General features: G+C 51.3%; 1 protein-coding gene across 1 annotated transcript in view; it reads right to left on the reverse strand.

Moving 5' to 3' along the window:
* Positions 1-8,293: 8,293 nt before the first annotated feature.
* LOC107124610 (major histocompatibility complex class I-related gene protein-like) overlaps positions 8,294-14,637 on the reverse strand; it is a 23,683-nt gene continuing 17,339 nt past the window's right edge. Inside the window, exons 7-9 of the mRNA XM_015428100.1 lie at positions 14,412-14,501; positions 13,175-13,207; positions 8,294-9,929 (exon numbers count right to left, since the gene is read on the reverse strand). Of these exons, the coding sequence (XP_015283586.1) occupies positions 9,910-9,929; positions 13,175-13,207; positions 14,412-14,501 (143 nt within the window). The 3' untranslated portion in view covers positions 8,294-9,909. The remainder of the gene's footprint in view (positions 9,930-13,174; positions 13,208-14,411; positions 14,502-14,637) is intronic.

Genomic DNA, 14,637 nt, shown 5'->3' on the forward strand with positions numbered 1-14,637 from the left:
GCACCCAGGAGGGCCAGTCCTGCGGGCGGGCTATGTCGAAGGGCTGCAGCAGCCCAAGCCCCGGTGCGGTTGCCATTGTGCGCGTCGGAGGGGGTGCGGGAGGAGCGAAAAATTCCAGCGCGGACTTGGCCCCTTGTACCCAGGAGGGCCAGTCCTGCGGGCGGGCTATGTCGAAGGGCTGCAGCAGCCCAAGCCCCGGTGCGGTTGCCATTGTGCGCGTCGGAGGGGGTGCGGGAGGAGCGGTTCCGTTGCTCGCTGGATCGCTCATCGGATCGGCTGCTTCGCGTCCTCCTGGTCCCTCGCGACGGCCCGGCTCAGTTGCGGCTGAATCCCACCTTCGTCGCCACTGTTATGTAGTGGGTAGCCGCATGGATGAACGACAGACAACGACGTGGTGCATAGCACGCTTTATTAGCACACAACAAGACATGCGGATCAACGGCCGGCAGGCCAACTATATACACACCTGGGGACCGCCCCTGGTCACCATTGGTGGGTTCAAATCTCCCGCCACGGATCCCATTGGTTCCCCAGTGGAGGGACTAGGATCCTAGTCCCCATTGTTGTTTCAGCCTGAAGCTTGGGCATGTGCGCTGACCTCCGGTGGCGGTCAGCGGACACTACAACGTTATACATCATTTGACAGGGGAGCTTCCCTTCTCACCAACACCCTGCATTTGTCTGAGGAAAATTCTTCTCACAAGGGATGGAAGCGCCTTCCTGAAAGGGCCCCCCCCCCGACCTTCAGAAAAAGCCAGTTTTTGCTGTATTCATTGCAGAGTGTTTCTGGCAACCTTGAACAATCAGTTCCTTTTGAAGGGAAAAAAATTCCAAATGGGCCAGTTGAGGTTCACTTGCAGTTTCTGGCAAGACGTCTGCCTCCTGCAGGGCGACAGCTGCAGAGGTTTAGAGTTGTCACACCCGCTCTTTGTGTCTCAGGGCAAGGGCAAGATCCGCACCCTTATCTCATGCCAGTCACAACAGCCCTGTGAGGTGAATTTGGCCAAAAGTCCTCTCAGGGAGATCCACGGCTGAGGGAGGGGGGATTTGCACCCTGATTTCTCTTGTCCAGACCTAAAACTTCACCCCATGTACACACTGGGTGTCTCTGGTGCCTGGGAGTTCCCCAGAGGCCCAAATGAAGAGCCCCGCGTTGCAGGTTTCGCAATGTAGCCTTTGCCCCATTCTGTCCCGGGGAACAACCACTGAGTCAGGCTGGAAAGTCCCTCGAGGGTGTCCACAATGGAGCTGGCGACACTCCCAGAAGCCTCTCTTTGTTTTTCTCACTAGAAAAATGGCCGTCCCTGCAATGAACAAGCTCTAGCTGGGCCCACCTGATCAGGAATTTTTTTTTAATTTCAAACAATTCACTGAACAAAGTTCACATCCAGTAGCCCCTTAATGAGGACTGACACAATTTCCCAGGGGCATAAGCTTTCATGGGGGAAAGCTCACTTCATCAGGTACAATGTTTTTGATTCATGGGAGCTTATACCTTGGGAAATCGTGTTGGTCTCTGTTAAGGGGCTATTGGACTGGAACTGTGTTCTCGTCCTACAGACTAACACAGCTCCCCTCTTGAAACATTTAATAGACTCTCAAACCCATGCATTTCAGGCTACTGAGCTTTATTGGTATACCGATCAAGCACCGGAGACCCTTTGGGCAAGATATAAAACACCACAAGAGGAACGGAGTTTCCAAAGTGGAGGTCGCTGTGACTGGCAGGGGAAGACCCCTCCCTTGCAGAAAAGAAACTTGGAACAACCTCTCTGGCCCCCACCAAGTAGCCTATCCCAGCCAAGAACAGAGTGGGCGGCTTCCCTTTCGCTGCGAAATAATTAATTTGAGATTGAGTTTCGGATTGATTAAATACCCGGAGCAAGCAAAAAAATCTACATTTTTAAAAAAAATTGGTTTCACCTGAACGTTTTCAGCCTGATGAATGTACATCCCCAGCACCCAAAGGGAGCAAACGGGGGCCAATCCTTGCGCACCTGAAGTGATGGTAGTGGATGGGTAGTGGGTGTGGTTGCCATCCTCCAGGTGGGCCCTGGAGTTCTCCTGGAATTACTGTTGGTCTCCAGACTAGAGATATCAGTTCCTGTGGAGAAAATGGCTCCTTTGGAGGGTGGACTCTGTGGCATTAAACTCCACTGAGGTCTCTCCCCCTCCCCAGACCCTGCCTGCCCTCCTCAGGGTCCGGCTCCCAAAATCTCCAGGAATTTCCCAAGCTGGAGTTGGCAACACTTGTGGGCCTCTGCACACCCCACACCCCCAGCAGCGTCAGGAACTAAGCAAAGGGAGTCCAAGCAATAAAAACCTCCCCTCAACCCCTCCTTTCCCTCTGCACATTTATCGTCTCTTCTCTCTGCCTCCCGTTCCTGGCGTGGAAAGCATCAGGGGCTTTCTGAGGAACGAAAAAGGAAAGTTTGAGCCGGTCACTCAAGGCCTGAGAGAGAAGGGGCCCGGAAAGACAGGAAATCTTTATCCGGGTCCAAGGGCACCATCGGATCCCCGTCCGCCTTCCTTAACAGTGAAAGGCAGATGAGGAATGGGGGGCTTGGCGGAAACAGGGTCATGGCGCTGGAGGGTGCTACCTGTCCCCCACTGCCACCCTACCCACCCAGCTGCTCTTAATGGATGCAGTTTTAAAAAACCAAGAGGTTCGCTCCTGAGCTTCCATGGTGGAGGGAGGATTAGAACCCGGCTCTCCCAAATCCTCATCCAGCACTCTAAACACTGCGCCACACTGGCTCTCTTGGGGAACGATTTGTGGATTTCCTGCATTGTGCAGGGGGTTGGACTAGATGACCCTGGTGGTCCCTGCCACAGCTATGATTCCATGGTTCTCCTAGGGGGTGTGAACAAGCGTTCCTCTGAGCACATGCAGAGTGCCTGCACCGTACCATGAGGAACCACCACAACCAGATCCACAGGGCAGGGACCATCAGGTGCAGCCACAGGTTCTCTGCTGTGCCCATCTGTCCTCAGAACTGCCCGTCTTCAGGCCTCCAGAGTCCAGCCGGCTCCCTGCACGGGTTGATCCACACACCCTCTCAGCCAAACCGCTTAGCTACTCCCACTCAGACCAGGCCGCTATCCCCCCCCCCCCCCGCGCAAAACTTGTGTCAGTCTGTCTGTAGCAGGAGAAAAGAGCCGAAGTCCAGTCGCTTTGGTGACCAGTGACTCGGGAAAGCTCCTCCCCTGCCACAATATTTGTTCGTCTTTAAGGTGCTGCTACTGGACTCTCCTGCTCTTTTCTCCTGCTACAGACAAACATGGCCACCCGTCTTGATCTATCTGAAGAAGTGAGCCGTGACTCACGAAAGCTCCTCCCCTGACACAAATTCTGCTAGTCCTTAAGGTGCTTCTGGATTCTGGCTCCTTTCTATTCCCCCTGCAGCTGCTGCAGTAAAAAGGCTTGTGTGGGCTGACCCTAATATATCTGAAGCTAATAGATCTGGAAAAGCGTGCCTGCAGTCGAAAGCTTATACCTGGAATAAACCTTTGTTGGTGTTAGAGCTGCGGTGGCTCAAGAGGTTAAGACGCTGAACCTGTAGGCTGTGGAAGGTCGGTAGTTCAGCAGTTCGAGACCCGAGTGTGCCGCATGACGGGGTGAGCTCCCGTCTCTAGTTCCAGCTCCTGCCAACCTAGCAGTTCGAAAGCAAGAAATTACAAGGAGATAAATAGGTACCACTTCGGTGGGAAGGTAACAAACAGCATTCCATGTGCCTTGGTGTTTAGTCATGCCAGCCACATGACCACGGAAACGTCTTTGGACAGCGCTGGCTCTTCGGCTTTGAAGCAGAGATGAGCACCGCAACCCTAGAGCCGGATTCGACTGGCTTTCGAGCAAGGGAAACCTTTACCTTTAGACTCTGTCAGGGAAAGGGCTCAAACATTAAGTTGAAGCAAACTGTGATGGTGCAGCAGCGCCCTCTGGCGCCTGAAGGGGGGACAAGGCCTCTTCTTCACACTCCCCTGATTTCCCGGAAAAGGCAGGACCGGGCGCTCCCTTCAAAACATGCACGGACAAAGTTCTCCTAAACCAGGGTGTCTCCATAGCAACACACACATTCCAGTCAGCCAGTCTCATGGCTTGGAAGTCAGAGCTGGGGACTTCCTGCTTCTGTAGCCAGGCAGCCCTTTGCACAGGGACGGGGTAAAGGAGGGTGCCTTTCCCCTTCTTCTTCCTCTAGACTGGGCCCCTCAGCCTTGAAACCCAGGCAGAAGATCGTTAGGGGCAGCTTTAGTGGTGGTGGGGCTGCCTCTGTTGGATTTCTGCCCTGTGATGCACCGTGCTTCCTGCCGGACTTCTCCTGACCCAGCAGAAACAGTCTCCAGCGCCTGCCAAGAAATCCTAACTGGGACCTTTTGAGCCCATTATGGGAACTGAGGCAGGGGAAATCACCGATACAGAATCCAGACCAGGTCCTGGCACATTCTCACCTGTGTTCCCTCTAAGCTGGGTCAGTGCGAGCTAGCTCACAGCTTTTTTAGCCTTCGGCTCACCCATTTTTGTCTCAGCTCAGGAAGGGAGGGCTCCAGAGCAAAATAACTGACACGGCAGCCCAATCGCTCGCTCACAACTGTAACGCTGGTAGCTCACAAAGTAGAATTTTTGCTCACAGGATTCCACAGCTTAGAGGGAGCATTGGTTCTCACCGCCTTGAAAGGTGACTCCTCCAGGCTGATGGTTATGAGTCCATGTCCTGGCCCCACTGGTGGACCTCCTGAGGGCACCTAGTATTTCTGGCCACTGTGTGATACAGAGTGTTGGACTGGAGGGGCCTTTGGCCTGATCCAACATTGGCTTCTCTTATGTTCTCTAATGTCCGGGGCAAGGGATGCTCTGTCTTCTTGGTGCTTGGGGGTGTGTGCAACAGTGGGAGGGCTTCTAATGTCCTGGCTCTACTGGTGGACCTCCTGAGGGCACCTGGTATTTCTGGCCACTGTGTGATACAGAGTGTTGGACTGGAGGGGCCTTTGGCCTGATCCAACATTGGCATCTCTTATGTTCTTATGGTGGAAACCCGGTCAAAGACATGATCACAGATTTTCCTTGACCAGTTAAGGAATATGTGGGGATAATGGCCCTCAGGTGGGACCTGGGGATCCCCCAAAAGGACAGCTCAGCCTCTCCAGACTACAGAGATCGCTCCCCCTGGATAAAATGGATGCTTTGGAGGACTCCACTGTACCCCACTGGGGCTCCTGTCCTCACCAGGTTCCATCCCGAAATATCCAGGAGTTTCCCAGCCTGGGTCCGACACAACCTTCCTCCCCTCCCATCTCCCACAGGCCGCCAGGGGGGCCCTGGCAACCCCAGGAGTATGCAGGCTTTGGGGTGTCACAGAGCTCTTCCTCACGTCTGTCTGGGGGGGATGTATTGACATATATGTCTAGGGTAGAAAGCTGTTACTGGATCTAGATCAGTATGATCTAGTATGTAGGTCTTAGCTGTCATGCTAAGTGGTTAATACTCTTACAGCCAGGTGTTTAACTACCAGGTGCTACTCTTTAGTCATAGTTAGAGTAGGTAATTAGTCTGCCCTGATAGTGATTGGCTGGGACTTGTATATAATGTATAAGCTTGATAAGCTGGGTTGGGGGACTTAGCTCTCTCCAACTAAGGTATGTTATGCTGTGTGACACTCTGTGTATTCTCTGTGTAAATATTCACCATTATCGCACTATAAACCTTCTGCACTTTCACCACCAGTTGGTCTCCCGGCTTCTTATTTACTGCACCCAATAGGATGTAGAAACTGGATGAACATTCAAAAAGTATCTCTGAGATGCTAAAACAAAAAAATTGTGAGTTAATTGGGTGAGAGAGCGACAGAGGGCTTGAACCTTGGTCTACAACCACTGGAGAGGCATGAAATTACAAGGCTGGTTGACCCGAAAATCGAGTTTCACTGTGGTGGGGAGAAGTGTTTTTATTTTCCTTAGGGTGATATTGGGGGGGGGGGAAATGGCTTGGAGACGACTGGGGTGGTCCCAGGGGACAGGCCCCTCCCCCTCCTGGATCAATCTGTGGGAACCGACCCTGTTCCGGAGGAGGAGCCTATTCCCCAGAGTAGGGGATGCCCCACTCCCGGACCACCGAGAAAGGAAGCTTCACGATAGGTGAATACAAATCTTCCATTTTTGTGTATCTGTCAATATTTAAGGTTTTAAATTTGACTAACAAAATCTTAAAACTTCAGGTTCTTAATTCAATTCAGTTTTGGGTAAGCCCCCCCCTCCATTTCTGTATGTATGTATGTATGCATGCATGCATGCAGGGGTCATTTCGTAGAAAAAGAGATGCAGGAGCTCATTAGCATAACTCATTAGCGCAACTTATTTGCATATGCCACACCCCCTGACATCAGCGGAAGTGTGTCAGAAGGCAATACCCACTGCTCAGGCTCCACTGGACTGTTTTGGATTGCTACCTATTGGGGGGGGGAATGTGCAGATCTGTCCTCACAGAGGAGGGAAACTTGGTCTTAAAGGTGCCACTGGACTGTTTTGGGCCCAGGGGGCAAGCTCTGCAACTTACCTGGCTGCTTCTTGCTCTGACTGAGGGTTGCTGGGAGCAGGGGGTGGGGCTTGTTGCATGTGCCCGCCCCCTGCGCTCTTTACTGCCGGAGCTCCACTCCTGTGCGCTTTTGCAGGAAATGACCCCTGTATGTATGTATGTATGTATGCATGTATTTATTTATTTATTTATGGGGTTTTTATTCTGCCTCCCCCAAACAGGCTCAGGGCGAATCACAACAAATCAAGTCAAAGACTCGTTACAGTAAAATCACATTAAAATAATAAAAACAACAGACAATAAAATTGGTGGCAGCGATATAAATCTGTTGGGGCCACGAGGTGGAATCAGATGGGTCCTTTCAGCAGGTTGGGAAACTAAAGCAGGGAGGCCAACTGAGATGGACGCCCACCGCCTCAACCGAAGGCCTGGTGGATCAGCTCTGTTTTGCAGGCCCTGCGGGGCAATAAAAGGTCCCGCAGGGCCCTGATCTCCAGTGGGAGCCAATTCCACCAGGCCGGGGCCAGGACAGAAAAAGCCCTGCCTCTGGTGGAGGCTAAGCAGACATCCTTTGGCCCGGAGGGTAACCAGTAAATCTTGGTCCTGTGAGCGCATGGCTCTTTGGGGCACATATGGGAAGAGGTGGTCCTTCAGATATGTCGGTCCCAGGCCATGTAAGGCTTTGAAGGGTTACCATTCCAAAGGTTCATGCAAACTCAATAAGGTCGTGGATCTGGACCCTTGTTCTAATCTAAGGGGAGGCCATGTGATGGCTTTAGGACATAAAGTCTCTATGATCTGAGAAAAAAGAATGTATTCCAAAACTTCAATTCCAGGCTGCAGCTGTAACCAGTAAAATAAGTGTCAGTGCCTCAGCCAAGCTGTCCTTTCATCAAATTTGGCAGCCCCCCCCCCAGAGGGTTAGAGTAGGGTCCTATATGTCCACAGCCCTTAATTTTACCCCCACCCACCCCAGTAACACCATCATCAAGTTTGCTGATGACACCATTGTGGTGGGGCTCATCTCTGGGAATGATGAGTCTGCTTATCGGGACGAGGTGGAACAGCTTTGTGTTTGGTGCAGGGAAAATAATTTGATCCTCAACACCACCAAGACCAAGGAATTGGTAGTGGACTATAGGAGGAACAAAACGGACATCCAGCCACTGTTTATTGGTGGAGAACGTGTGGAGAGGGTGGCTACTTTTAAGTTTTTGGGAGTGATTATTGAGCAAAACTTGACCTGGAGCGCTAACACCACTGCTCTGGTGAAGAAGGCCCAGCAGAGGTTCTTTTTTCTCAGACTTTTAAAGAAAAATAACTTGAGTGAGAAAATACTGATGTCCTTCTATCGTTGCTCAATAGAAAGTATTTTAACATACTGCGTCTGTGCCTGGTTTGCCAGTTGTACGGCTGTGGATAGGAAAGCACTCCAGAGAGTTATCACAGCCCAGAAGATTATTGGCTGCCCTCTCCCGTTCCTGGAGGAATTGTATAGTTCTCGATGTTTGAAAAAAGCAAAGAACATTCTGCAGGATTTGTCACACCCTGAACACTCCTTGTTTGAACTGCTGCCTTCGGGTAGAAGATATAGGACAATTAAAACAAGGACAAACAGATTAAAAAACAGTTTTTATTCGAGAGCTATTATTGCTTTAAATGCTGCATGAAGTTGGAATTTGGGTGACATTGGTGGTTTAGGTTGCAATGTGAACCTTAAGGGAGTTATGGGATGGTTGTGAATGGTTGTGTGAGTCCCTACATAAACAAAACAGAGCCCAAGGGCCCGAGAAGAGTAACAACATTTATTTGGGTCAGCTTTTGGGTGTCCCAAGCTCACTCCTGCCGATACGTGAAGGGAAAATTGTACCGGAGAATTCTATGGTGACAAACCAGGGGGGCTGCAAGCTTTTTGATCCTGCTGTAGGTCCCTTTTGGAATTTTGGCTGGTAGGTAAATAATACCGGCTGGCAATTAATACCCACTCACCGGCTGATAAATAATACCCATTCAGACCCTATTCAAAGACAGGATATCCTTTTTTTCTCCAGCTCAGCTGGCAACCCGACTAATAATTCCACCTCCATCCATTCTACTGCTGCCCGTGGTGGTTCTGTCCCTACAGAATAACTTTCCAGGAGATGCTGAAGGATTCCCGATGTGGTCGTTCTGGGGAAGCCCTGTAAGGTAGGACTGTTGAGGAAGGCACTGGGAGTGGAGGCCATTTCATTTACAAAACTGATGTCACACTTTTAGGCCCAAAACACGGCCACTGCGGCAGCTAAACAAATTAGGAGTTGAACCTCGTAAAACCCAGTGCAGCACCAGTGACAACCACAAACAAAACAAGTATATAAATAAATAAAAGAGGAACGAAGACGTCTATGGCAGTGTCAAGACTTAGAAGTTCATTACCGGCAGCAACCCCTCCCCCCGCCCTCCCCTGGGCCTCTCATCTGAGGCAGAACCAGAACCTGGGTCGTGGTCTCGGCTGGACCCAGAGGTGGCTCCCGAGAGAAGATGGCTCCATCACCCCCAGGAGGCCCTGGCTGCAGCATCCGCTCTTCTTGGGAGGACCCCTTCCCTTCCAACGGCCATTCTTCTCTTCAGACCCTCAGCGTGGAGTTCCTCACCTCACTAAACTGACATTCCGTTCCTTACGCAGACGTTACGATCTGCGCTTTCTGCTGAGAACACATCCAGCCCGAACACTGAGATTCTTGTGAACGTTTTATGACATCACAGCAGCTCAAATGAAAGCGTTTAGGAAGTAGCTCAAAGTGCGGCCCGTCGTATTTCAAGTGCTGCTGTTATTAGCCATTCAGTCCCGTCCGACTCTTGGCGATTCTGTGGGCCAGCTCTCTCTCTACGTTTTCCGATCTTGTACAGTTTCTGTGAGTCATTCCGTGCTCAGGCGGGTGTCGACTTTGATGGTGTCTAGGCCACCGTGCTCTTTGGCGGCCCGGTTTCCTTTTGCCGCTAACCCAACCAAGCATCATTGCTTTTTCTAGTACATACAACAATTCATGCCCATGTATTACTGTAAAGTAAGAAAGAGACAGTGCATGGGAGGAGGAAGGAACGCAGCAACCCATAAGCCACCTATCTTTTAAAAAAGATTAGCACTTTGGTTGCAAATATTTCAGTTCATTTCCCATTAATACTGACGGCTCAAATATCAGAGCAAAAATAAAATCGACCCAAAGCTATTAGGAGAAAAATCCTTCAAAATCCAGGCAAAAGAGATGGAAACCAGAAGCCTCTGGTAGGGAGAAGATTTGGTGGAACAACAGACAAGAGCTGAAGGTGGCAGAAGCACTTTGTGTGGGACAGAACATCCCCAGGATCTCATGAGTAGATCCCTCTTTGTTCTCTTCTTACGCTTCAGGTACAGGCACTAAAAAAGAAACAAAATGGAGAGTCTTAAGTGAAGCCACCGTGGAAGTGTCAACCTCCACCAAAACCAGCGAGTGGGGTGGATGGGGGGTGGGAGGGGGAGACACTAAGACCTTCCAAGGTAGTGTGCTAAGGGGGGGTCATCTCAACCAGGCCCCCCATACAGATCAGGCCACGAGCAGACAGCAGGGTGCCGTGCCGAGGGACCCACAGTGCAATGGCCTACAATGGGCCACTCAAGCAAGCGAGTCAAGCCACGGTCTTCAGGGGAAGACAGGAAATCAACCGGGGCGCTAACCCCCGGCACAGAAATCCCTTCCCTAAGAGGCCTGTCAGGAAGACCCTGAGCAAGCCCAAAAAAAGTCCTTATAAGCTGCGGAAGAGACGAGGAAAGGAGAAGTGAAGGCTGAAGGACTCTGAATTGTGCCTTTGAGAACTGAAATGGGATGATTGGGGGTACTGTTCCTAGACAGTTAAATTTAAGAGTTAAAGGGAAAGTATTATAAATGTTTGACTCAGTTTATAATAATCTAAACGAAATGAAGATTTGTTGTAACTAAGCTAGTGAGGATCTCCTCTCTTGGGTTTTTAGTTAGTAGTGGGTTCTTTCCTTTATCCTATATATGTAGTCCCCCTTCCCTTTTTTTCTGCAGTAGTTTTTGTAGTCTTATAAAAAATAATAAAAAATCCCCTCCGGGGGCTCAAAAAAAAAAAAAAGAAAGGAAAAAAAAAGAGGAAGACCCTAAGCAAAGTCAGAGGGGAAGGAGACCCTCCACATGGTCAAAGTTCAGAGCACCAAAAAAACCGGACTGACGGAACAAAGGGCAGAAGTCGTTCTGGTGGGGAAACGACTCCTCAACCCCACAGCTGATAACAAGGGCCATAATTTGTCCCTCTGCTGATGCTCAGAGACTACCTTAGAGGGCTGTACAACAAGCACCTAAAAACCCATTTGCAGAGGCTCTGATTTCAGGTGGAAAACTAGGTAGGAACAGACCCCATTGGATGGCAAATGGCTGCCGGCCTGGGAAACAGCCAGGCCTTCCTGAGAGAATGTAGAGCAGTGGTTCTCAACCTTCCTAATGCTACGACCCGACCCTTTAATACAGTTCCTCATGTTGCGGTGACCCCCAACCATAAAATTATTTTCGTTGCTATCATAAGACCATCAAAAATGTGTGTTTTCCAATGGTCTTAGGCGACCCCTGTGAAAGGGTCATTTGACCCCCAAAGGGGTCACGACCCACAGGTTGAGAACCGCTGATGTAGAGTATCATGAAGGGTAATGAGAGCCAGAAGATTTGGGAACCAGGAAATGTTGGTGTTTCACAGCAGGTCAGGACCAATACTCTCTCTAAGCTGTGGAGTCTTGTGAGCAAAAATTCTACTTTGTGAGCTACCGGCGTTACAGTTCTGAGCAATCAATTTGGCTACTGCATAAATTGGTTTGCTCTGGAGCCATCCTTCCTGAGCTAAGACAAAAATGTGTGAGCCAGAGGCTAAAAAACTGCGAGCTAGCTCACATCAACTCAACTTAGAGGGAACATTGGTCAGGACAGGGGTAAAAGAAGAACAGGATTTCTTGTTGTGAGAGGAAAAGGATCTCTCTCTCTCTCTGCACTAGCCATGGGAAAAAAGAAACTGAATTTTGGAGACTCAGTTGCCTCTCTCTTCGGATTCTTTGTTCCTGAGTGTGTCCCTGGGTCTTGGTGACAACAGAGCTCCGTGGTGGAAACTTAATTTCCAGGCACGCGGGGGCCTGATTTGAATCGGGACCACAGCAGACCAGGTGGCTTCAGCCTCCCGCCAGACTAGCAGCTTGGACTGAAATGCCCCCCAGGGACTCTTTTGCACATCATTACTGGGCCAGCGCTTGTTCCAAGCACAGAACGTCCAGAACACCCCTATCGACAGGACCTGGGACAGACTTGGAAACAAGGCATTGCGTCGTTAAGGCCTTAAGTTCCAAAAGGATGGATGTTTCAAACAGGTACGTGGGGTTTTCTTTTGATCCAAAGCTGTTAGTGAACTTTTTCTCGGTCGATAACTTTCCTCCAGTTAACTTCTAATTACAGGCAAAGGTTTTCCCCCCTTCACTTTTACAAACTCGATGTTCATTCTCTTCGCATATAAATGCCTAAATTGGCACAAGCTAAAGGGAGCTGCGGTGGCTCAAGTGGTTAAGACCCTGAGCTGCAGGCTGTGGAAGGTCGGTAGTTCCGCAGTTCGAGACCCGAGTGTGCTTCATGACGGAGTGAGCTTCTGTCTCTAGTTCTGGCTCCTGCCAACCTAGCAGTTCGAAAGCAAGACGTTGCAAGTAGATAAATAGGGACCACTACAGTGGGAAGGTAACAGCATTCCGTGCGCCTCGGTGTTTAGTCATGCCGGCCACATGACCACGGAAACGTCTTCGGACAGCGCTGGCTCTTCGGCTTGGAAACGGAGATGAGCACCGCAACCCTAGAGTCGGATTCGACTGGCTTTCGAGCAAGGGAACCTTTACCTTTAAAGAGGTGGAAGAGAGGGAAGGCGGCAGGGTGGAGCCCGATCTCGTCAGATCTCGGAATCTCAGCAGGGTCAGGACTTGGATGGGTAGTGTCCAAGGGAGACTCTGCAGAGGAAAGCAATGGCCAGCCACCTCTGCTTCTCTCTTGCCATAAGTGACAGCACTTGACACGGGCAAAGAGGTGGGGAGACCACCCTCCGCAATCTTGTTGTTACTGAGATAGGTTTGACTCCTAAGAACTGACCTCTCACTCAAAGCCAAAGGAGGTGGGGAAGCCAGGGAAAAACAGTGGGACTTCCTCGGAGGAAAGGGTTTAAAGTGCCTTCATGAGAAAGGTTTGGTTCTTTAAAAAAAAATTAGTAGGAGGGCTACAACAGATTTCTACCTGCTCCTTTGGGAAAGTTGGGGGGAGGGGTTTGCCTTCGAGTCACAGACAGCTTTTGGCCACCCCGCAGGGTCTTTAAGGCGAGAGACAATCAGAGGTGGCTTGCCCTTGCCTGCCTCTGCGTAGCAACCCTGGTCTCCCTTGGTGGTCTCCCATCCGGGTACTAACACCCTTGGTTAGCTTCCGAGAACTGATGAGATCAGGCTCGGCAGGGCCATCGCTGTAGGTGTAAGGAACAGGGCTGAGATACCACATGAAAACCCTCTTAAAATCTGGGCAAGGATCCCCACATGGGCCCCCCATTTCCGAGACTGGGTACCATCTGACAGCCCCCCCCTTCCCGTCACACACTTACCCCTGGTGGAGGTCTCCGACCCCTGGTCTCTTCCTGCGAAAGCGGGGGGAAGGGGGGGAGAGGGTTAATATCATTTAATTCTGGAGAAGGCCCTCCAAACACTTCACCTCCAATACGAATACCAGCCCACCATGCTTTTAAGAGTTAAAGAAGCGTACACCGCAGAAGATCTGATCCTGAATCCCCAACAAAACAGATAATTTGACCCAGGGGAATGGGATCCAAAGAAGTACCGAGGGTTGGGGAGGGGCTGCTGAGGCTCAGAGGCAGAGCCTCCGCTTGGCAGGCGGAACGCCCCAGGTTCTCCCGTTCAGGATCAGAGGGCAGGTGATGTGAAAGGCCTCTGGCCGGAGACCCTGGGGAGCCGCTGCCGGTCAGAGTGGGCAGTGTTGACCTGGATGGACCAATGGCCCGCTTCACTGTAAGGCAGCTTCACGGGAACAGAGAACGGGACAGAGATTCCTGCAGAAGAATTCGACTTACTCAGGACCTGCAGCCAGAGGTCATTCTAATATGTTTGGGCATTCCACAAGGTCCTCTTTTCTTTTTAAAGCCCCTTGTCCCCCAACCTCACCTTTTCCTCTCCCTTCCTGCCCACAAAGAACGCCCCCCCCCAGCCTGTTCCTCAGCCTCGAGGCAGATTCCCCCCCCAACTCCCCCTGCCTCCAATCGAAGCCTTGCCCGCCGTCTCACTCTCTCCTTTCAGGCCCTGCTTCCAAGCCCAAGGTCATCCCCTTCCTCCCCCTGTTGCCCCCACCCCCACACCCCACCCCCAAGCAGCAAGAAACAGAGCATCACTTGCCCCAGACTGAGAGTTCCTAAGAACATAAGAGAAGCCAAATGTTGACTCAGGCCAACACTCTATCACACAGTGGGCAAAGATACCAGGTGCCATCAGGAGGTCCACCAGTGGGGCCAGGACACTAGGACCCCCTCCCACTGTTGACCCCCCAAGCATCCGATCGATCTAGGAGGACTTTTCTAAGAAGCCACCTGGCAGTCTTCCCCTTGAGAGAGACGGGCCAGCTGGCAGTACTTTAAAATAAACTAACAAATAAAGACTTGCCAGTCCATGTTCAAAAGGCTAATCATGTGAGGAGGGGTAGGGGGCACCATCGGATACGGGAGCAACGTCTGCCCCCTGCCCGGGGCCCTCTGCCGCCCCCACGATGCTCAGGGGGGATCCGCCACAAGAACCACACACACAGCCCAGCCGAGGCGCTCCCTGTTTACTTACTCATGTAGAAGGCGACCCCGGCGGCCCCCACCAGGAGGGTAACGGCCAAGATGCCACCGAGGATGCCCAGAATGAGCCCCAGGTTGGATGCTGAGGGTGGAAGGGGGAGGGACAACATGTCACCGTTATTCAGCCTGGCGGCAGCTCTCCCGATCCTCAGGATGCGATTTTCCCAGCCAAAGTGTCTCAGGTTGCCGCAGGCAGCAGGAACTGCACTGAGGACTTC

This window comes from Gekko japonicus, unplaced genomic scaffold, assembly GCF_001447785.1.
Source record: "Gekko japonicus isolate JY-2015 unplaced genomic scaffold, Gekko_japonicus_V1.1 scaffold1261, whole genome shotgun sequence".
Classification (NCBI taxonomy): Eukaryota; Metazoa; Chordata; class Lepidosauria; order Squamata; family Gekkonidae; genus Gekko; species Gekko japonicus.